Raw genomic sequence first — 23807 nt, 5'->3', positions numbered from 1 at the left:
CTGGAAGGTCAAAGTCCACTACAGTGCTTCAGGGCAAAAACAGGGTATGTTCTAGCCACTGGCCAGAAGATGGGCCAAAGTCAAGGAGAACACACTTACCTCCCCAGCCCAGACAGAGCTGCACCCTTATTCCCAGCCTCACATTGTGTCCTGGCAGCTCCAGCTTCAGCCTGACTCTCCATCATCTGACCCCAGTATCTAGGCCCTCCATCATCGGACCCCAATATCATCCCTACACACTCCCTCCACCTTCTGTGGTAGCCACCCTGAACCTCTGGATGGAGGCAGATCCTGGGGCTCTGTACTTTTCAGTATAAACTGCCCATCCCACCCCTGTCTGGTTCTCTCATCTCCCACTGGAGCAGGCCCAGGAAAGAGGAAGCATGGGGAAGAGAAACATTTAATTGAGGACCTAGTCTCTGCCCTGCCTTGTGGGGCTGTGAGAGCTGCACAGAGGGTGAGGAGGGGCCTGGGCAAGGGAGGGTGCACCCAGAGACAACGGCACGAGTGTCAGAGGACAGCGAGGAGGTTGAGGGGCAGCAGGAGTGCCAGGAGCAGGGCCCTGGATGGGGCTGGCAGAGTCTGCCCATTGAGGAGTTCCCACTACTGGCAGGAGGAGATCTGTAGGTAGATGGGCAGGGCCTTGCTCTTCTTGCAGCCTGGGCCCCAGCTCACCATTCCCACCAGGTACCGTACGCTCTCCACAGGACAGGCCAAGGGCTCACCACTTATCTCTTGTGGGGAGGGGTGGGGGAAACAAAAAAAGGAGGCCAGATGTGGTCCAAGGGAGACTTAATCCAGCTCAGGAAGAAGCAGGGTGCCCTCACATCAGACCTTCCCTGCAGCCCCCGAGTGTCACATAGCTGAGGTGTGCCCTTGAGGTCCTGACCCAGGAGACCTTCCTCAAAGGGCTCCACCTCCCATCTTTCTCTTGCCAGTTCTCCATCCCCCATCTCTTTAACACCCACCCTCCATCTTCCCACTACCTCCCATTCTTCTCCCTCATCTCCAACCTCCATCCCCTCTCCCCATCTCTCTCACCCCAACCCTTCATCTTTTTCCTCCCAATCTCCATTCCTCATCAAATCTCCCCTCCCCCATCTTCCTATCTTCCCCCTCAGTCAGCCCTGCTCATCCCCATCCCCTTCCCCACCTCCCCGCAGGTCCTGGCTTCCCTGTGCCCCCAGCCCCATTCCTGGCCAGGTGCCCTTGGAGGCAAGTGAGCAAGGGGGAGAGATGCTCACATAGCAGAACTGTTCCTGTTGACGTCCTTTGCAGAAATCACCTGGGAGCTGATGATCTGAATCAGAGGGGATTTTGGAGAACCTGTGGTAGAGGCGTTCACACTCCGTGCTGTTTAGGATAGTGACTTCCTTCTCCTGGATGGTCCTGAACTGGGGCCACACACCTGTGGGACAGGGGCCCCCATTCAGGCTTGGCGGTTTCGCTCCTGCCCACTGCCGCCAGCTTTGTGTCCATCCTCCCTTTGTTCTTCGCCACTCCTCTGGCCTCTTCTTGCCACACAGCAGCTCTGGAGATCTCTCCAGGCATAGGCCACCCACCACTCCAGCTGATGCCTCCCAAGGGCCCCTTGACATAGAGACCTTGGGAGCAGGCTACCCATGATCTGGCTTTGTTGGACCTGGTCTCACATCCTGCAGAGTACTATACATTGAGTCCATTCTGATCTCAGCATCTTGGCTCTTGTGTTCCTTCTATCCCCAAAGCCTACCAGGTCCATCTAAGGTCCAAATCCTGCCTTTTCTTCAAGCTTTCCCCAAAGGCCTACTTCCTTCTCTAAGCTTCCCTAGACTCCCCTCCGTGGGTCTCAGGCACTCTTTACTCCCCTCCCTGCTCTCTCAATTGTATCTCTGTCCCTAGTCTGAGCTCCTAGGGGACAGGTGACTTCCAACCATTCCCAGCCATTCCTCAGATAGGCCATGGAAGGCATGACAAAAAGCCACCCCACCCTAGGCTGGAGACCCTGTGGGTGCTTTCAGGTAAGCTGGCTCTATGAGGCCACAGGGAAGGGCGCCTCTCTTGTGGGAAAAGAATAGGGGTTCCCTGAAGGAAATGGACATTCCTGGGGCTCATAAGGAAATGGTCCCTTGGACGGCCCTGGGACAACACTCCTGCCCTTTGGGCTCCTAAATTGGGATGATGAGGGATTGAGGGCCACTCCTGGGGGAGGGAGCCATGAGTGGACCCTCAGTGACTTCCAGCTTCTGGGTGCAGAGTGCCCTTAGCCAGCCACATGGGATCTTCTGGGGAGCCTTTTACAGACACAGAACCCTGCTCCTCTCACCTTGGCTGTTCTGCTTCAAGACATGGATGCCCTGGGACTGTGTGCAGACAGCAAGATACTACTCTGTGCCCCCTCGACCTTCAAGGAAGTCCTATTTACAACCTTGGCCTGGGCCTGAGGGTTCAAGGGCAATCTGGGTCCCCTAAGGCCTAAATGGCCATGATACATTCACTGCTGAGACCCTCAAAGGGAAAGAGACCTCAGAGGTGAGAGCCTGATGGGGGTGGGGATGGGGTCCCTGGGGGAGGTGTCTCAGAAATATCTGCCCATGGTAGACCCTGGCCTGCACCCAGGTCCTCTCCCACACCACCCACCCTGCTGTGGGGAGGCTCCGACTTACCATCAACCCTGGGGAGTCCCCAGCCTGTCACAGTGCAGAAGGCGTGGTCCTTTAGCGCATAGTCCAAGCCAGGCAGGCAGATGGGCCAGACATACTTGTTGTACTTGAGTGGCCGCTCAAGCTTAAGGAGGGCAATGTCATTGGCCCAGCCGACCCCGGACCAGTACCGACGGGACCGATAATGGCTGTTCACGATGACATGCTGTGCCAGGACATCGACAGCAGACTTGGATATCTGGTCAACCCATGGACTCCCCACCCACACTCCTAGGGGAACAGCAAGGAGAGTCCTCCATCAGCTCCAAGAACCCCACCCCAGCCTGCACCCCCTACCCTCCACCACACTGTTGCACCCTGAGCAAATCCAGGTAGGCCACCCACCTGCTTCAAGCCCCAGAGCCCACTCCTCACAACAGATGTGAATGGGGCCCTGCACACACACTGTGTGGTCCAGTCCTCACAACAACCCGTCATTTTATAGAGAGGGAAAATGGGGCTCAAGTGACTGACTCAAGGCTACACAGCTAAGAAGTGTGGAGCTGGGACGTGGACCCAGTTTTCTCTGGCTCCAAACTCTGGACTCTGTCCAGCATCCCATGCTGGGCCCTGGAAGTGACAGAGACCTTGTGCAAGCAGTGCTGCCTTGCCCTCCAGCCTACTTTCTCAGCGTGTCCCTTAGGCTTGGAGCTCGCTTCTCTACCGGTCAGCCCTCATGGCCAGATGTGACCCTCAGGCCGCTCCCTGGCCCCAGAACATGGGCATGCCCACTCTCTCATTCCCACCCTGACCAGACTCCCCTGTGAGCATCTATCTTCTTGTCTGTCTTCCCCAGCAACCTGAGAGGAGTGGTGCAGCCCTTTTCTGCCCCCAGTGCCCAGGCCAGGCCTGGCTTCAAAGAGTGCCAAGGCTGTTGGCTGAATGAAGGAAGGAATGAGTAAGTGAAACAAAGGGTGTGGAGCAGAAGAATTAGGACATTCTTTCTGCGGATAGGAGGAAGGAGGCCTAGACAGTGGCTGCAAGCCTCCGTTTCCTATCTATGGAATGACTGCACAGGACTGGAGGGGGCCAGGTGAGGGGAGGAAACTCCCAGCTCCCAGGAAGGAATCTGCAGGACTCATCCCCCACCTGCTCAGAGCTAGGGTGAGGTGGGGCTAGGACTATGGTGTCTGCCACTGATGGGCCAGCTGGCAAGATGACTGGGGCCCTGGTGGCTCCAATGACTTTCCACCCATCCACCTAGGCCCCGACTCACTGGATCACGCAGTGGGCCACGGTCAGCACCCACTCGGAGGCAATGAGGGTGCCTGCACAGATATGTGCCATTGGCCCGCACACTGACCATCCATGGTCACCGCCGAGCCATGGCCTCCGGATCCCTGAGGGTGGTGTCCCGCTCATAGGAGAAGCCACAGGCTAAGGAAGAAAACGAAAGGAGCCTGATAACAAATGGGCTCTTCCAGCCACATCCCACAGCACCTCTCCCTCCTTCTCCCCTCAGCCTGATCTCCCACCTCTCTAGCTGGCCTACACCCATCCAATGATTCTCCTTCTTCATTGGTCATCACATAATGATGTTGTTCACATGAGGACTGGGGTCTCCAGCCTCAGAAGGGCCTCAGCACTCCCCAGGTATCCCTCTCTCTGGTCCCACAGCTTAGGCCCCAGGGCGTTCCCAGCTGACCAGCCTGCTGCGCCACTAGCTCCTTTGTCCTGGTCAAGCAGACATCAGCTCTGGCCAGGCCCTTCACAAACCCATCTGTGTTTCCATCTGGTTCCCTTACTTCAGCCAAGGAAGACCCCTCCCCCTCCTCTAGGATCCTTCTCCTGTGATTCAGTGAGAGAAAGGCAGGTGACCTAAGAGAACAATGGGTAGTGTGCATGAACACATACATCTGAGGACGAGACCCCAATAGCAAACAAACGCAGAAGCTCTTCAGCCCCGTTAGTCCTCAGGGAAGTGTGGACTTAAGTCACAGTGAGGTTCTGCTCACCACCACCTGCCAGGCAAAACTAAACGTCCCTGATAACAAGTGTTGGTGAGGAGCAGGGCCCCAGGCTGCTCACTCACTGCTGGAGGGAAGGTCAATGGGTGAAGCCACCCTGGAAAAGCTTTTACAGAAAAAGTTCTTTAAACTGAAGATGCACATATCCAACACCACAGCAGTCCCGCTCCTACGTGTTCCAAGTGGACTAGAGGACCGTGAGATCAATGTAAGTGGGCTGTCACCAGCGGCTGCAAAGGCTAACGCAGGAGAGGTGCAGCTGGGTCCTGTGCGTGACTTCCTGTGACAGTTAAATTCTGTGCACTCAGTTCCAGGATGAGAAGTACTCCTTATGTGGGTCTTACTTCAACATGCTTGAAAGCCACTGATGGAGAGAATGCCTTGTGGGTGTGCCCCAAGACACACAAGGGAAGCCTCCCTGAAAGCCATGCTGGAGACCCCCTAAGGCCTTGGCTGGGAGCCTGGATCAGGGACTGGGCCGGATGGAGAGGTGCTGTCCCCATAGACCGTTCAGGGAGGCAGGACATGAGCACACCCCAGGCTCCCCCCACCTTCCTTGCCTCCTACCTCAACAGCATGGGAGGCCTGGCCCACAATAGGTGCTCAATAAGCACTGGTAAAAGGAAGGTCCCCTCTCACTCTCCGTGCCCCTTCTTCCGCTGTCCCTTAAGGTCCTCAAGGCTGCTTGGGCACCCACCTCCCAGTACTCACGGGAAAGGAACTCATCCTCGTCGGCTTTAGAAGCAGAGTACTGCAGGGTCCTGGGCGGCTGGCTAGTGGCAGCCTGCCGGGGGAAGCGACGTCCGCCTGAGGGACAGGTGGCACTGGGGGCACAGGGGGCGTCAAGGTCGGCGGGGGCATCCGTGGACAGTGCCCCCGGCACTTTGCCAGCGCCCAAGCAACCTGTGGAAGGACGCAGAGGATCAGAGGTGGAGGCCAGGCCTGTGTGGGGGGTGGGGCGGCACCCGCGGGCCGCAGCAGCAGCAGCAGTAACAGCAGTAGCATCAGCAGGAGCCCAGCGTGGGCAAGGGCGGACGTTCGGGGGCTGCGGGGGACTGCGCCAGCCGGCCAGCGCCCCACATCCCCGAGAAGCAGCGAATAAGCCTCAGCGCTCCTCTTGCGATGCCGCTCCTGGGGCTCGCCCCACGACGGCGCCCCCAATTGGCAGCCAGCGGCAGCTTCTTTGGTGTGGTGGGCGCGGGCGCTCCCGACCCCGTCCGCGCGGCGCCTCCCACTGGCCCCCCCCGCGATGGTGCTCCTGGTGTCCCAGCCGCCCTCTGTCTGGCTTGCTGGTGCTCAGGACTGCCTGGCTTATGGCCACGCCTCTGCCCTCCTGGGACCCCGTGTCTCCCAGTCGGCCTGGCCCAGCAGTTTCCTGGAGTCCCTTAACCTCACCTCGGCCGGTTCTTGCACCTCCTCCTCTGGCAGCCCACTTCCATCCCTACCCGGTGAGATGAAGGCCCAACCCCTGGGGCTGGCATCCGGGATTTCCAAGCCGTCCCACCTGCCCTAATTACGGTGGGGCCTTGCCCCAGGGCACTGAAATTAAGCAGGTTAAAATGTTTTCAATAATAATTTTTCAAGAGTGCATAATTTTAAGCACTGTCGCCATTCAGCAAATGCCCTTCCCTTACAGATCCATCTGCTTAGAAAGATGACACAGGTGAGGTTTCCATAAACAGAGAAAGAGGGATAGTAACCATTGGGCCCTTCTGGAGCAGAAGGCCACTTGGTATGTTGGAATTTGGGGAACATTTTGATGGCTCAGTGACACAGATGGATAATACAATTAAAAAGTAGTCTGGGGAAATCCTATGAGAAGCTTTGGTTCAAAGCTGTTGGAAAATTCTAGCCTAATAAAAGATAAGGTGAAAGTTAAATCAAGCCAGGACAGTCTAACATTTGCCAGGTCCTGCTGTCTTGGGAGAGACAATAGGGCTGGCCATTCAGTACTCCAATCTCCCGCAAACCACACCTACTACACTCTGGACCCCAAAGGCAAGGGTAGCTGGCCACTGTGAACCTGAGGCCTACCAGGTCTGAGGGGGTGCCCATGCTACTTTCCACAAGGGTGGCAGAGCTCTGCCCTCTCAGTCTGGCTAGCTTGCACCTGTCCTTCCTCTTCAGAGTATGATGGAGGTGACTAAGGCAGCTCAGGAGCTCAGGGTGCCGTCACCTCACACAGTCACCTAAGCAGGCACTCTGCCTTGCCCCCCATCATCACCCATCCCTGCCAGGGAGAGAGGAGGAACCAGTCAGCTTCTGTAGACTCCTAGGGTGATACGAGGGCTTGGGAGAGACCCACATGTTCTGGAACCAGGTCCACAAGTGCAGGTCTGGTCATTGTGAGTTTCTTGGGAAGAGGCCAACCCTCACAGTAAGGCCTGAGGGAAAACTGTTGGGTCAGAGACCCAGGAGAGAGTCATGGGGACTTGGGAATTGCTGGAGTGCTGGGATGACTAAGCAGGGAGTGAGATCACAAAGTCCAGCTCCATATTTGGCAGAAGAGGAAACTGTAGCCCAGAGAGGGGAACATGATGAGCACAAGTACAAGGAGGACTATCAGGGAGGCTCCCCTGAGAGGACAGCCAGGCCTCTTGGGGGAGGGGAGGCTTTGAAGGGTCTGGCCATAATCAAGAAGAAAGATGATGACTTCAGTGACACAAAGTTCAAGAGCATCTTCACTGAACAACTGAAAAAACAGTGGCTCTGGGACCCTCCCCCAGAGTACTCTGCCCTGATGTCCTGTGCTCCTCCAGCCTCCACTTCTCCTGAGGACTGACAGAGGGGAGGAAGAAGTGGCCTCCGGGAGGGAATGCCCTGGAAACACCACTCACAGGAGCCACGAGGAGCCCAAGGAAACCAGCAGAATGTAGCCAGTGAGGAAGACCAGGTTCAGGAAGCCTGGCCCGGCCCTACTGACGAACCTCACATCACTGATCTGTTTCTTGATCCAGTCGGTGAAGTGGGAAGTGCTGGTGTAGGTGCCCGGGAAGCGATGCCGGCTGCAGCTAAAGCTCCAGTTCAGCACCCCCACCTGAATCCAGGTGTGGTTCACTTGGCAGACAAGGGAACTGCCAGAGTTACCCTGTGGAGGGGAGGAAGGGAGGCATAAAGGAGGCAGTAGGAAGGCCTCCCTGCAAGTCCTGGACAAATAAACTTGCACCTTCCGGGGCCATATCCTTAGCATGAGCTGTGTTAGGCCCGTGCTGTCCCTGATATTAACGCATGGCTATGAACCTGCTCTGTGACATGGAAGCACTGCACTGGAGCCCAAGCTCAGGATCACAATGGGCTCTCTCTGCATTCCCCTGCTAACTCTCTGACAATAATTGCTGGTCCCCTCCTCTGCCTTCTCTTTAAATCGTGGTGGGCCTCCAAGGTGTTGCCCTTGACTTTCTTCGTTCCTACAATCCTGCTTACAGAATGAGCCATTTGAAATGCAAACCTGCCCCCTCTCTCTTTGTGCAAAGCAGGTGCATGTATAAGAATAATGTTTACAACAGCATACATCAAAAAGTAGTAGCTGTTATTTCTGCTGATGGTGGGTTTATGATTTTCTTAAAACTTTCTTACATTCTTCTGTATTGTTGAAAAGTTTTATAAATCTGAAAAACAGCTCATGCTCTCCCTCCCTCCCTCCCTCCCTCCCCCACATATATGTATATTTTTTCATGTAGCATAAACCAAGATTTATAAGACATAATCTAATGAAGAGTGCATAAAACATGTAAAGAAAAAATAATAAAACTATACTTAAGAACACAAAAGAAGACCTACATTAATGTACAGATATACCGTTGTTCTTAGATGAGGCAACTTAAAACAATGTAAAAAAGTCAGTTCTCAACATTTGGCTTCCTACAGTATGGAAGACTAGATCCCCTTTCCCACCTTGCTGAAGATAACTAAACCTGTGAGATTTTAAATGCATGGGTGAGCTAGCAAGAAAATAAAGTCTCCTCAGAGTGCAAAACCCAAGGGAGGGCTAAAACACAGAGCCATCAGCAAAGCCCAGAAGATGACTTTTGCCCCAAAGCCATAGGCCAAACCCAGTGAAACTGAGCTTTGGTTTTCACAGCCTCATTCGTGGGTGCAGAAGACGAAAGGCAAAACCCAGGGCCTGCCCAAGGAGGGGAGCCTAAGAGGAAACCTCCTGCAAAAAACTATACCTCCCAGAAAGGACCACACCTTCCGAGTGACGATAAACTAGGAACACCTGCCCTCATGTGAACTTGCAACTTGAATTCACACTGTCTTGGTGGTTAAAAAAACTTGAGCCAAGAACGTCATTTAAAGAGGTCCTGGGTTGGTTTTATGTCCAGGTATCTGGCAGAAGCAAATATAGATTCTGACTGGAGGAACCCACTTTCAAGCCATGCTTCAGCGAACTCCCACAAAAAAACACTCTAAAGGACATGTCCTCTTAAAACATCACCCTGCACACAGGGAAGCTAAGGCACCAAGAGCAAATGCCAGCCAGCAGAAAAAAACCAAAGCAGCATCAGAGCCTTCATGGTTTGAGATTCAGTAATCATCACGTGGAAGCCTCAAAGTTTCTGGTAATGCACTATTTTATAGGCTTGGTGCTGAGGGTATGAGTGTTGGTTGTGTTATTCTTTATTCTCCATACACATTTTATAAATATTCTTTTATCCGTATTCAACAGAGAGTGAAAGAGTCAAAAATTATAACAATGTCAGTTCTCCTTATGTTGACCTCTAAAGTTCAAGCGATTCCAAATAAAATGTCAGCAGGATTCTTTCAGGACCTTGACAATCTGATTCTAGAATTGATATTGAAGGATAATAGTCCATGAATTCTATGACAGGTTTGAGAAAAAAAGAGCAAATTGGAGAGGCTGGGGACTGGAGAAACATCTAAACAGAGTTAGATATATTTCAAAGCTATAATTACAGAAACCACGGTACTAGCATAGAAACTGAAAAATAGACCAGTGGGGCAATGGAGAGCCAGCCAGATGCCTGCAGGTGGAGGAAACCTGGCACATGCTCCAGAAAGTGTCATGACTGAGAAAGGAGGTCTCTGCTGTAGATGGTGGAGAAACTGATGGAGAAAAATGAAGTTGGACCCTGCCATAACACAACTCCAGAGGAAATAAAACTCTAAATGTGAAAAGTGAGAAAGATAAAGCTAATCAAAAATGTAGGGCCATGACTTTATGACTTGGGATGAAGCACGTGTTTTAAAATAAGATAAAACCCCACAAACCTGAAGAGGGCAAATGTGTTAGGCTTAATTACATCAAAGTTAAGACCATCTGTTCAATGAAAGACACCAAATCTCATTGAAGATAGATGATGAATTAAGATAGGGCATTTTCTCTGTCTAAAACCAACTAGAGGTCAATTTTAGCCTATCTAAGGAAACCCTGAAAATTAACAAGCAGAGAAAGTGAGTTGAGGAAGACTTGAAGGTTTCCATGTCTAGGCTGACCCAGTTGTCAGCTCCCAGTGTGCAGACCCCCATGCTCCAGAGGAGAGAGATAGAGTAGGGCTTGGCGAAGTTTAAATCAAATTGACTTTTATGTATTTATTTATTTTTTGGTTGCATTGGGTCTTCATTGCTGCACGTAGGCTTTCTTTAGTTGCCGTGAGCAGGGGCCACGCTTCGTTGTGGTGCCTGGGCTTCTTATTGAGGTGGCTTCTCTTGTTGCAGAGCACCAGCTCTAGGCGCGTGGGCTTCAGTAGTTGTGGCACGCGGGCTCAGTAGTTTTGGCTCGCATGCTCTAGAGCGCAGGCTCAGTAGTTGTGGCGCACAGACTTAGTTGCTCCACGGCATGTGGGATCTTCCTGGAGCAGGGCTCGAACCCGTGTCCCCTGCATTGGCAGGCGGATTCTTAATCACTGTGCCACCAGGGAAGTTCCAATCAAATTGATTTTTAAATTGAGACTTATAATACGACAAGGTATTTAATAACTGAAAGTAACTGAAAATTATGAGCTCTGCCCAAAATGATGTTTGGAGAAGGGAGGAAGATTTGACACAGGGCATATGGGGGCAATGACTGGAAAGAATAAAACCATTTAATGTGGATTCTCGAACAAATTGAGATTCCTCAACAAACAAATACAGGAGAGGACTGTAGCACAACATCATTTATGCAAAGTAAAATATACATATAGCAACACTACGCATTTTTCAAAGATACAGACTTCTTTAAAAACATGTATTAAACAGATTTCAGTAGGGGCCTTTTGTGGAGAGAGAAAATGGAAGATGAAGGGGGAAATCAAGCCAGTGATAATCAAGCTAGTGATAGAGACATGGTCGACTGGACTCTGGCAATCCAGAGAAAAAGAGAACTCAGAGGGAGAGAGAGAAAATAGAAGAGAGAGAGAAAGATCTTGTAAGTGGACATTCTCTTACCACAATGAAATTAAGCCAGAATCCAGTAACAAAATGTGAACCACCCCCATCAAAGAAAAAAAATTAACTTTCAAAAATGTTAAAGTAAAAAACAGAATTAAAATCTACAGTTAGAGTGTAGAAAGATAAGAAGGCCATACATTGCAAAGCCCACGGGATGTGGGCCTGAATTTCACACAGAAGAGTCTTAGTCTAAATACTTTAATACCAAACAAGAGAGAATGAAAATAAATTATTTATTGTCATCATCAATTATTTATCACTGCACATTCAGCTGAAGACACTTGAAAAGGAATTAATGAAGACAAAAAGCAGATGTCATGCATTAGAAAGCAAAAAAATCATAGACTTGAGGAATAAAATCAATAAATTGTACTTAAAAAACAACAACAAAATAAATATCTTGTAAGTCCTACCAAGAAAAACTCAAAGAGAAGGAAAATTCAAATACTTTGTGGTATAAGTAGAAAAGAGACTAGAATCAGACCCAGGGAAAATACACCTTCTAGTATCTGAAGACTATTTATAACTTTCTCTTTATGGATCTAAAATCTGGATGAAATGAATAATTTCTAAGAAAATCCAATACTCATGGACAAAACAACTTAAAGTATTGCTCAAGAACTACCCCTTCAAAGGAAAACAGGCCTATGTGGTTTCGCAAGCAACTTCTATCCAGCATTCAAGGAGCAGATAATTTATGTTATTTCAAATGTTCCAGAACATAGACTGTGCTTTCAAGTGAAGCATATTTGTGATTCTATAACTCGACAAAGGGGGTGCCTTCCTCGACACACCTTCGGTGGAGCCCAGCCTCACTGGAGGAAGACAAAACAAAACGCAAAGGCTGCGTGGATGGTGTCTCATAGGCCTGCTGTTCCAGGGCCAGTACCTTTCCTGGGCCACACACCAGCACTATCCTGTGCCTGGCCCAGAGCCCAGCACGGGGTGTCTTGTGGGATGAGCAAATAAATTAAATGTATTCTAAAAAACGATATTATACATCTGAATCCAACGGACGAATGAAATCAAAGCACACCATGACCAGGGAGGGCTAATCCTGGCAGGCAGGGTAAATGGACATGAAGAATCTGTTCATGGAACCGACTCAGCACTCTAGATATGGAGTCCAGTCAACCATATCTCTAACTCACTCTAGCTGAGTTAGGGTGTAGAGTCATCGTGATAGCTGCAGAAAACACATTTTACGAAGCATAGCATTCATTCCTGAAATAAAATGCCACAGTGAAACAAAGGAATGGCTCTCTCCTCGGCAGATGATATGCCCCGTTAGCAACATGCTTTATGATGAAGTGTGGGAAGGACTTCCAGGAAGGTAAGCAACAAGAAAAAGTAGAGCTACAATTCCAGGTTGCTTTTGGGGAGCAGTACCCAAAATAATGAAAAAAGTAAAAATCATGAAAACGAAAGAGGCGAAATCATCACTAATTGTAGCTCATATGGGCATAAACCTGGAAAGCCCAAGAGAGTGAATTAAAAACTCTTGGATATAATAGAAGTGTTCAGTGAGCTGAACTCCCAGATGTTTTCAACAAGATGAGTCTGGGGGATGCAAATGAGGCAAGTGAAAAGGAAGGCTCTTGTCCTGATAAGGAGGAAGCAGTAGACATTGATTAACTCTAGGTGTTAAGTCAAGTTTAAATACGTGTGTGGAAAATATCTGTAGTAGAATGACGTTGAGATATGACAAATTTTAAACCACTACAGGGGAAAAGTGGAGTGGAAAAAAAATCAAACCAATACATAAAGTAGGGGGATAAAAAGAAACATTCTTCTTGGTAAATGAATTAAAGGAAAGCCTCCCAAATGTGTTGAAAAATATAGCACTGAGCATTATACTGTTTATTAAAAGACATACCTAAAACAAGATAACACAGTGTCTCCTGGAAGACAGAGCAATTGTTCTGGAATATGATTCTTGACATTGCAATAAACAAGAGAAAGAAGTAAGAGGCATACATATTGAAAAGTAAGAGACAAATTTACCATTGTTTGCAGATGGTATGTCTCAAAATTAAAGAGAATCCATTATATCCACTATATCTAGGAATTTTGCTTATTACAAAGTAAATACACAAAAAATCAATATATAATACAAACGGAAAATACACTGAAAAAAACATTTTATATTACAATAGAGATGTAATATAAAATATCTAGGAATAAAGTTAAGAAGCAGCATGCAGGGCTTCCCTGGTGGCGCAGTGGTTGAGAGTCGGCCTGCCGATGCAGGGGACACGGGTTCGTGCCCTGGCCCGGGAAGATCCCACATGCCGCGGAGCGGCTGGGCTCATGAGCCATGGCCACTGAGCCTGTGCGTCCGGAGGCTGTGCTCTGCAGCGGGAGAGGCCACAACAGTGAGAGGCCCGCGTACCGCAAAAAAAAAAAAAAAAAAAGAAGCAGCATGCAGTAATTATATGGAGAAAGCTATATAAACTCCTGCTCTAGGGACACAAATAAAATAGAGCAAAATAGAGTCTATTTTCCCAAAATCACCACATGATTTTCCTTTTAGTATTATACTGAGATTGTTCAAAAGAAAATGGGAAAAAAACCCAAACACTTGGAGACTAAACAACATGCTACTAAAAAACCAATGGGTCGGGCTTTCCTGGTGGTTAAGAATCTGCCTGCCAACGTAGGGGACACGGGTTCCAGCCCTGGCTGGGGAAGATCCCACATGCTGCGGAGCAACTAAGCCCATGCGCCACAACTACTGAAGCCCGCATGCCTAGAGCCCGTGCTCCGCAACAAGAGAAGCCACTGCAATGAGAACCCCACGCACTGCAATGACGAGTAGCCCCCGCTTGCCACAGCTAGAGAAAGCTCACGCACAGCAACAAAGACCCAATGCAGTAAAAAATTAATTAATTAAAAAAAAAAACACCAATGGGTCAACAATGAAATCAAAGAAAAAAAAAATCAGAAAATACCTCGAGACAAAGATTGTTCAATTAGAATGAACATGGGAGAAGAGCAAGGTAAATTCTTTAAATGAAGAATAATGGATATGGGAACATATGTATATGTATAACTGATTCACTTTGTTATAAAGCAGAAACCAACACACCATTGTAAAGCAATTATACCCCAATAAAGATGTTAAAAAAAAAAAAAAGAAGAAGAATGAAGGAGGATTTGCCTTACCACATACAAAAAGGAATTATAAAGCTACAATAATTTAAAAAGAGTGGTGGCACACGAATGAGACTGCAAAGGGCAGAAATACACAAAAATAAGATGGGAATGTATGATATAATAAAGAGGGCATTTCTAATTCACTGCCGAAAAAAAGTATTCAATAAAAATTATTGACATAACTGGCTACATTTGGAGAAAAATAAAACTGGTTTCCTCTCTCACCCTTCTAGATGAATCAAAATTAAAATATTTAAAGAAAAAAATTAAGAACATGTATGAGTAAAGAATTTTATAATCTTAGGGTAGGAAAGATATTTCTAAGCACAGCACAAAAACTACAATCATTAAGGGAAATAACAATAAATATGAACATATGAAAATTTTAATAATTAACTCTATGGGAAGAAATCCACACCAAAAAAAGGTAAATCATGGACAAGTAGCGTAAAATATTGTAAAGCATTTCACAAAGGGTTAAAACTTCCGGTTCCTAAAGTTTTTTTTTAACTTTTTATTTTGAAATAATTTAAGACTTACAAAAAATATACAAGTATAATATTTTTACCCAGACTCACTAATTTAATGTTTAACCATATTTGTTTTATCTTCTCTCTCTCTCCATAAGTATGTGTGTATGTATATACCTATACTTATGAACCACTTAAAATTAAGTTGAAAAAGACATGATGTTCCTTTACCAATTACCACAGCATATAATATCTACAGTTTTTACAAATCAATAAAAAGAAAAGTAGTTTAAGAGAAAAACATGGGCAAAGGACAGGGAAAAGTGTAAATGGTACATTGAACACAAAAGGCATCTTCATTGGAATCCCCTTTGTCCCTTTAAAACGTATTTAAGGGGTGAGTTATTTCCCTGATCCTGGGTAAAAACTGGGCAGAGTCAGAACGTTTTGCTCACTGTGATTAATGTAATCATAATCAGTACGATTACGCTGTCACATAAACATCTCAGTCCAGAAATCAGAATATCCATAGTCACGCAATAGTCACAAAGCGAGACTTGATTTAAAGTCAAACTTCTCAATAGATAACTAATTAGGACCTACTGTATAGCACAGGGAACTCTACTCAATATTCTGTAATGGCCTATATGGGAAAAGAATCTAAAAAAGAGTGGAGATATAGATACAGATATATCTGTATCTATATCTATCTATATCTATATAGATAGATATATCTATCTATATCTATATAGATATAGATAACTGATTCACTTTGCTGTACACCTGAAACCAACACAACATTATAAATCAACCATATTCCAATTCAGCCCCATTTACTTCATCACTCCCCTCCTTTGGGGCAAAAGCCCCAGTGCAGCAAGAAGGAAAAACACACACTTAAAAGGAACAGAGCTGGCTCAAGCCCGACCTCAGAGTTTCTGCTCTAGCAATGTGGGAGCAGACTCCACCCCTGACAGGACAGCCACAGCCAGGGAGCAGAGAGAAAGTCCCACCTCACACCCTGTGCAGGCTCTAGCTCCTCCATCACCAGCCACACCCTCTATCAGAGTGATAGTGGCCAGCACACCATGAGGAAAGACGTGGCTGGCATCTGCATCAAATCCGGCCCTCACACCAAAGACACTGGGCACACACAGTCTATGTAGGGACACTCCCACATAAAAACACCACTTCAAGACCACAATAGATAACTGTTTCACCTAAATTCACAGAAACACAGAAAGTTAAGTAAAATGAAAAGAAAGAGGAACTACTCCCAGCTGAAAGAGAAAAAGAAAATCCTTGAAAAACCAAATAATGAAACAGATAATCAGTCTACCAGATGCTGACTTCAAAAAGCTGCTAATACCCACGTGCCATAACTACCGAAGCCCACATGCCTAGAGCCTGTGCTCAGCAACAAAAGAAGCCACCGCAATAAGAATCCTGTGCACCGCGATGAAGAGTAGCCCCTGCTCACCGCAACTAGAGAAAGCCCACGTGCAGCAACGAATACCCAATGCAGCCAAAAATAAATAAATAAAACAAATAAATTTACTTTTTAAAAAAAGAGGGGCTTCCCTGATAGTGCAGTGGTTGAGAGTCCGCCTGCCAATGCAGGGGACGTGGGTTCATGCCCCGGTCCAGGAAGATCCCACATGCCATGGAGTGGCTGGGCCTGTGAGCCATGGCCACTGAGCCTGTGCGTCCGGAGCCTGTGCTCCACAATGGGAGAGGCCACAACAGTGAGAGGCCCATGTACTGCAAAAAATAATAATAATAAATAAAAAATAAATTAAAAAATTTTAAAAAAAGAAAAGGGGGAAATTTCAAAAAAAAAGTTGCTAATAAAAATGCTAAGTGGGGCTTCCCTGGTGGCGCAGTGGTTGAGAGTCTGCCTGCCGATGCAGGGGACATGGGTTCATGCCCCAGTCTGGGAAGATCCCACATGCCACGGAGTGGCTAGGCCCGTAAGCCATGGCCGCTGAGCCTGCGTGTCTGGAGCCTGTGTTCTGCAACGGGAGAGGCTACAACAGTGAGAGGCCCGTGTACCGCCAAAAAAAAAAAAAAGTGCTAAGTGAATTAAGAAAGGGTATTAATATAAACACAGATGCTTTTTAACAAGGAACTAGAAACTATAAAGACCTAATCAAAAGTAGATAATTCAATTTCTGAGATAAAAAGCACTCTAGAAGCAATGAATAGCCAACTAAATAACAAAGAAGAACACATAAGAGATCTGGAAGATAGAATGATGGAAATAACCCAATCAGAACAGCAGACAGACAGACAAATGGAAAAAAAAAAAAAGAAAGCAAAATATGAGATCTATGGGATAATATAAAATGTGCCAACATATGCATAGTAAGGGTTCTGGAAGGAGAAGGGAGAGAGAAGGGGATTGAAAATGTATTTGAAGAAATTATGACTGAAAACTTCCTAAGCCTAAAGGAGGAAACAGATATCAAGGTACAGAAAGAACAGAGGATCCCAAACAAGATGAATCCAAACAGGCCCACACCAAGACATATCATAGTTAAAATGTCAAAAGTTAAAGATAAAGAGAGACTCCTAAAAGCAGCAAGAGAAAAACAGAGTCATGTACAAGGGAACCCCCATTAAGCTATCAACTGATTTCTCCGCAAAAACTTTGCAGACCAGAAGGGAGTGACATGATATACTCAAACTCATGAAAAGGAAAAACCTGAAAACTAGGATAGTCTACCCAACAAGATTATAATTTAGAACAGAAAGAGAGAGAAATAATTTCTCAGACAAGCAAAACTAAAAGAATTCTGCAATACCAAACCTACTCTAAAAGAAATGTTGAAGGATATTCTCTAAATGGAAAAGAAGAAAGAATCTGTCCGAAAGGGAAAATCCCAATAGGAAAAACAAATATATAGTAAGGATTGAAGATAACTTAAGTAAGCCAGTACATAGAATAAAAAAACAAAAAATAGGGCTTCCCTGGTGGCGCAGTGGTTGAGAGTCCGCCTGCCAATGCAGGGGACACAGGTTTGTGCCCCGGTCTGGGAAGATCCCACATGCCATGGAGTGGCTGGGCCTGTGAGCCATGGCCACTGAGCCTGTGCGTCCAGAGCCTGTGCTCTGCAACGGGAGAGGCCACAACAGTGAGAGGCCCACGTACTGAAAAAAAATATATATATATATATTGTAAAAGCAACTATAACTACAATAAACAGTAAAGAGATAAGCATGAAGATATAAAACGTGACATCAAAAACACAAAATCTGGAGGAGGGGAGTAAAAAATGTAGATCTTTTAGAATGTATTTGAACTTGAATGACTTCAGTTTAAAGCAAACAGATATAATTATGGGTCAATATATATAAACCCCATGGTAACCACAAATCAAAAACCTACCTATTGTAGGTTTTGTATACACAAAAACCAAAAAGAAAGGACCTCAAGAATACTATGAAAGAAAATAATCAAACCACAATGGGAAAAACAAAAAAAAGAGGAAAGGAAAAAATAAGAACTACAAAAACACTGGAAAGCAAGGAATAAAATGGCAATAAGTACATACCTGTCAAAAATTACTTTAAACGTCAATGGACTAAATCCTCTGATCAAAAGACATAGGGTGACTGATTGGATACAAACAAAACAAAACAAGACCCTTCATTATGCTGCCTACAAGGGACTCACTTCAGGGCAAAAGACACACACAGACTGAAAGTGAGGGGATAGAAAAAGATATTTCATGCAAATGTAAATGACAAGAAGGTGGGGGTAGCAATACTCATATTAGACAAAATAGACATTAAAATAAAGAACATAATGAAAGACAAAGAAGCATATTATATAATGATAAAGGGATCAATACAAGAAGAGAATATTACACTTGTTAATATATACACTCAATACAGGAGCAACTAAATATATAAAGCAAATACTAACAGACATAAAGGGAGAAATTAACAATAATACAATAATAGTAGGAGACTTTAACACCCTGCTGACCTCCATGGACAGATCATCCAGAAAGAAAAACAGTAAGGCAACAGAGTTCATAAGTGACACCAAACACCAGTTGGACTTAATTGATATCTGTAGGACACTACATCCAAAAAAGAAAAAAAAAAAGTAGAATACACACTCTTTTCAAGTGGACATGAAATATTCTCCAGGTTAGATCACACACTAGGTCACAAAACCAGCCTCAACAAATTTAACAGGATAGAAATTACATCAAGCATGTTTCTGACCACAATGATGTAAAAGTAGGAATTAACTATAGAAAGAAAAATAGGAAAAGAACAAACACGTGGAGACTAAACAACATGCTACTAAAAAACCAATGGGTCAATGATGAAATCAACGAGGAAATCAGAAAATACCTCAAGACAAATGAAAATGAAAACACAACTTTCCAAAATCTTCAGGATGTAGCAAAAGAGTTCTAAGAGGGAAGTTTATAGTGATACAGGCCTTCCTCAAGAAAAAAAGAAAAATCTCAAATAAACAACCTAACCTACCACCTAAAAGAATTAGAAAAAAAAAACCAAAGAAAGCCCAAAGTCGGCAGAAGGAAGGAAATCATAAAGACCAGAAAGGAAATAAGTAAAATAGAGAGTTAAAAGATATATATATATATAAAAGAATGATGAAACCAAGAGCTGGTTTCTTGAAAAGATAAACGAAATTGATAAACCTTTATCCAGGCTCATGAAGAAGAAAAGAGGACCCAAATAAACAAAATAAGAAAGAAAGAGGAGAAATAACAACCAATATCACAGAGATAGAAAAAATCATAAGAGAATACTATGAACAGTTATATGCTAACAAATTGGACAATACCAAGGAAATGGACAAATTTCTAGAAACATATAGCCTGCCAAGACTGAGTCAAGAAGAAACAGACAATTTGAACAGACTGGTCACTACAAGTGAAATAGAATCTGTAAAACAAATAAACAAACAAACAAAAAAAAAAACTCCCTGCAAACACAAGTCCAGGTCTGGACAGCTTCACTGGGGAATTCTACCAAGCATAGGAAGAACAGGTTACACCTATCCTCAAACTATTCCAAAAACTTGAAGAGGAGAGGACACTCCCAAATTCATTCTATGAGGCCACCATTACCCTGATACCAAAGCCAGAAAAAGACACTACCAAAAAAGAAAATTACAGGCCAATATCTTTGATGAATATAGATGCAAACATCCTCAATAAAATATTAGCAAACTGAATCCAACAATACATAAAAAGGATCATACACCATGATCAACGTGGATTTATTCCAGGGTCCCATGGATGGTTTAACATACACAAATCAATCAATATGATACACCACATTAACAAAAAGGAAGACAAAAACCACATGACCATCTCAGTGGACACAGAAAAAGCCTTTGATAAAATTCAACATCCATTCATGATAAAAACCCTCATCAAAGTGGGTATCTCAACAACATATGGGAACATACCTCAACATAATAAAGTCCATTTATAACAAACCCAGGGCCAACATAATATTCAACAGCGAAAAGCTGAAAGCCTTCCTCCTAAATTCAGAAACAAGACAAGGATACCCACTCTTGTCACTGCTATTTAACATAGTATTGGAAGTCCTAGCCACAGCAATCAGACAAGGAAAATAAATAAAAGGTATCCAAATTGAAAGGGGAGAGGTAAAACTGTCACCTTTGCAGATGACATGATACTCTATATAGAGAACCCTAAAGTTTCCATACAAAACTATTAGAACTAATAAATGAATTCAGTAACTTTGCAGGATACAAGTTTAATATACAGAAATTTGTTGCATATTTATACTCTAATAATGAAATACCTGAAAGAGAAAGTTTTAAAAAATCCTGTTTAAAATAGTGTCAAAAACAAACCAACAAAAAAACTAGGGTTAATCTTAACCAAGGAGGTGAAAGACCTATACGATAAGAACTATAAAACATTAATGAAGGAAACTGAAGAAGACTGAAAGAAATGCAAAGATATCCTGTGCTATTAGATTTCAAAATTAATATTATTAAGATGGCCATACTATTCAAAGCAATCTACAGATTTAATGTACTCCCTATAAAAATACCCAGGAGGGCTTCCCTGGTGGCGCAGTGGTTGAGAGTCCACCTGCCAATGCAGGGGACATGGGTTTGTGCCTCGGTCTGGGAAGATCCCACATGCCGCGGAGTGGCTAGGCCCGTAAGCCATGGACACTGGACCTGTGCGTCTGGAGCCTGTGCTCCACAACGGGAGAGGCCACAACAGTGAGAGGCCTGCGTACTGCAAAAAGCAAACAAACAAAAAAAAAAAAAACGAGGAAATTTTTCACAGAACTAGGATAAATAATCCTAAAACTTATATGGAACCACAAAAGATATCAAATTGCCAAAGCAATCCTGAGAAAAGAGAACAAAACTGGAGATATAACTCTCCCAGACTTCAGACTATACTACAAAGCTACAGTAATCAAAACAGCATGGTATTGGCACAAAAATGGACACAGAGATCAATGGAACAGAAATAGAGCCCAGAGAGAAACCCACAAACCTACAGTCAATCTATGACAAAGGAGGCAAGAATATACAATGGAGACAACACATTCTCTTCAACAAGTGGTACTGAGAAAACTTGACAGCCACATGTAAAACAATGACGTTAGAACATTCCCTCACATCATATATAAGAATAAATTCAAAATGATTTAAAGATCTAAATGTAAGACATGAAACCATAAAACTCCTAAAACAGAACATAGGTGAAACACTCTTTGACATAAATCAGAGCAATTTTATTCTTGGATCAGTCTCCTAAGGCAAAAGAAATAAAAGCAAAAATAAACAAATGGAACCTTATTAAACTTAAAAACTTTTACACAGCAAAGGAAACCTTGACAAAACCAAAAGACAACCTATGGAATGGGAGAAAATATTTGCAAATGATGTGACTGACAAAGGGTTAATATCCAAAATATACAAAGAGCTCATACAACTCAATATCACAAAAACAAATAATCCAATCAAAATGGGCAGAAGACCTGACTAGGCATTTTTCCAAAGAAGACAGCCACACGAAGAGATGTTCAACATTGCTAATTATTAGAGAAACACAAATCAAAACCACAATGAGGTATCACCTCACACCTGTCAGCAAGGCTATCATCAAAAAATCTACGAATAGCTGGCGGCGGGGTCGAGGTGAGGTGTTGGCAGTAGAAAGGGGTTCGGGTGCGGGGGGCGGGGGAACGCGGAGAGATGGCCCGCGCCGGCTGCAGGGCCGGATGAGAAGCGGTCGCGCTGCGGGTGTAGGAGAGAGGAGGGTGCCCCGGCGCCACGAGAGTATGACGGGGGTGTACAAGCTGGTGTGGCGGGTGCTGCACGCTCTGCTCTGCCTGCACCGCATGCTCACCTCCTGGCTCCGTGTTTGGTCCGGCACCTGGCACTGGATCTGGTGGCGCTGCCGTCGGGCCGCCTCCGCTGCTGTCCTAGCGCCGCTCGGCTTCACGCTCCCCAAGCTCCTGGCTGTCGGCAGGAAAGGTAGGAACCGCAGTCACCACCGGCATCCACGTTGGGGGCCGACCCCGGCCGCCGCCCACCCGCGGCTACGCTGGCGCGCGGACGGCAGTTCCCTGGAGAAACTGCCTGTGCACATGGGCCTGGTGATTACCGAGGAGGAGCAGGAGCCCAGCTTCTCGGACATCGCAAGCCTCCTGGTGTGGTGTATGGCCGTGGGCGTTTCTTACATTAGCCTCTACGACCACCAAGGTATTCTCAAAAGAAATAATTCCAGATTGATGGATGAAATTTTAAAACAACAGCAGGAATTCCTGGGCTTAGATTGTTCCAAATACTCACCAGAGTTTGCAAATAGTAATGACAAAGATGATCAAGTTTTAAATTGCCAATCGGCAGTGAAGGTGCTTGTCCCCAGAAGATGGAATAGTAGATATTGTGAGAGCTGCTCAAGACTTCTGCCAGTTAGTAGCTCAGCAGCAAAAGAAATGCACAGATTTGGATGTAGATATGTCAGACAGTTTACTTAGTTCAAATGGTTTCCCTGATCCTGATTCAGTATTGAAGTTTGGTCCTGTGGACAGCACACTAGGCTTTCTTCCCTGGCACATCAGGTTGACTGAGATTGTCTCTTTGCCTTCCCACCTGAACATCAGTTATGAGGACTTTTTCTCTGCCCTTTGTCAATATGCAGCCTGTGAACAGCGTCAGGGAAAGTAGCGATCCCTGGTTGTGTAATTTGATTTCAGGCTTTTGGAGAAAAGGACTCAAGTGACTCTGATGTTTACAAAGCACCTATGAAACCCTGTACACACCTAGTTCATAATCCTCATAATTTATCAACAAACACAAAAAAGTGTCTTACTTGAGAGTAAGAGTACATGTGTGAGTGTGTATGTGTGCGCGTGTGCATGTGCATGCGTGTGTGGAAATAAACTTATAAATGGGGGAAGTGTTGGAGGAGGAAATATGTGGACTTGCACCTTTGAGCAAATAGCAGTGATGTTTTAGGAGCTGAAATTTCAGATTTACAGGCTTCAGCCCCAACTACTTCCCTTTTTTGTGGGGAGAGAAAGGGGTGATTAAAGCTGTTTTGTTGTTGTTTGGGGGGGGAGGGGAATAACTTTTGTTCAGTCTTTCCAAGTGACCAAACTTTAATTTTTAAGAATAGTATACTGATGTATTAAACGGAAGCATTCTGAGTTTGAGGGATCTCCAGAGGAATGGAGTTCTGTGTTGTTCACATGTTAAAAGTTTGCTCACCTTTGGAGCAAAGGGAATACCTATTTTCAGACATCCGTCCATTTTCATCTCTTCATTATTGTCAAACAGTGTGACTTGAAAATGTCGCTCTGTTGTCTGTGTTCTGGGTTGTGAAGATCACTTGAAAAAGAACTCTTACAACATTGAAATGCAGAATTAAAAAAAATTTAAATATTGTATGAGGTAGTCATAAAAGGTGAAAAAGTTGTAATCTTAAAAGTAAAGGTGAAACTTTGCTGAATAAGGAAAGAAAGTTTTGATCTCCTTTTCTGTTTGGTGGGCAGTGGGCTAGATAGTACCCAAAGCTGGTTTAAAAATTTTCCATTAACTGTGTTTAAATAAGCATTTGAGGGAAATTACCGAGGCAGCTCTTTTC

The 23807-nt window shown here is 45.3% G+C and overlaps 1 protein-coding gene and 1 pseudogene across 1 annotated transcript; one reads left to right on the top strand and one right to left on the bottom strand.

The window, feature by feature from the left end:
- Window positions 1–510: 510 nt before the first annotated feature.
- On the bottom strand, window positions 511–12219 carry PRSS50 (serine protease 50). The gene is given in 10 exon segments (XM_065885919.1): window positions 511–734; window positions 1255–1310; window positions 1312–1408; window positions 2646–2944; window positions 3898–3963; window positions 3965–4058; window positions 5360–5551; window positions 5614–5906; window positions 7486–7736; window positions 12193–12219. Coding segments are annotated over 10 exon segments (1599 nt in total).
- A 9777-nt stretch (window positions 12220–21996) lies between these two features.
- Window positions 21997–22888, top strand: LOC136130002 (dehydrodolichyl diphosphate synthase complex subunit NUS1 pseudogene; annotated as a pseudogene).
- The last annotated feature ends 919 nt before the right edge of the window (window positions 22889–23807 follow it).

The sequence above is a fragment of the Phocoena phocoena genome, chromosome 10, assembly GCF_963924675.1.
Source record: "Phocoena phocoena chromosome 10, mPhoPho1.1, whole genome shotgun sequence".
Lineage (NCBI taxonomy): Eukaryota > Metazoa > Chordata > Mammalia > Artiodactyla > Phocoenidae > Phocoena > Phocoena phocoena.
This window is presented reverse-complemented; position numbering and strand designations above follow the sequence as displayed.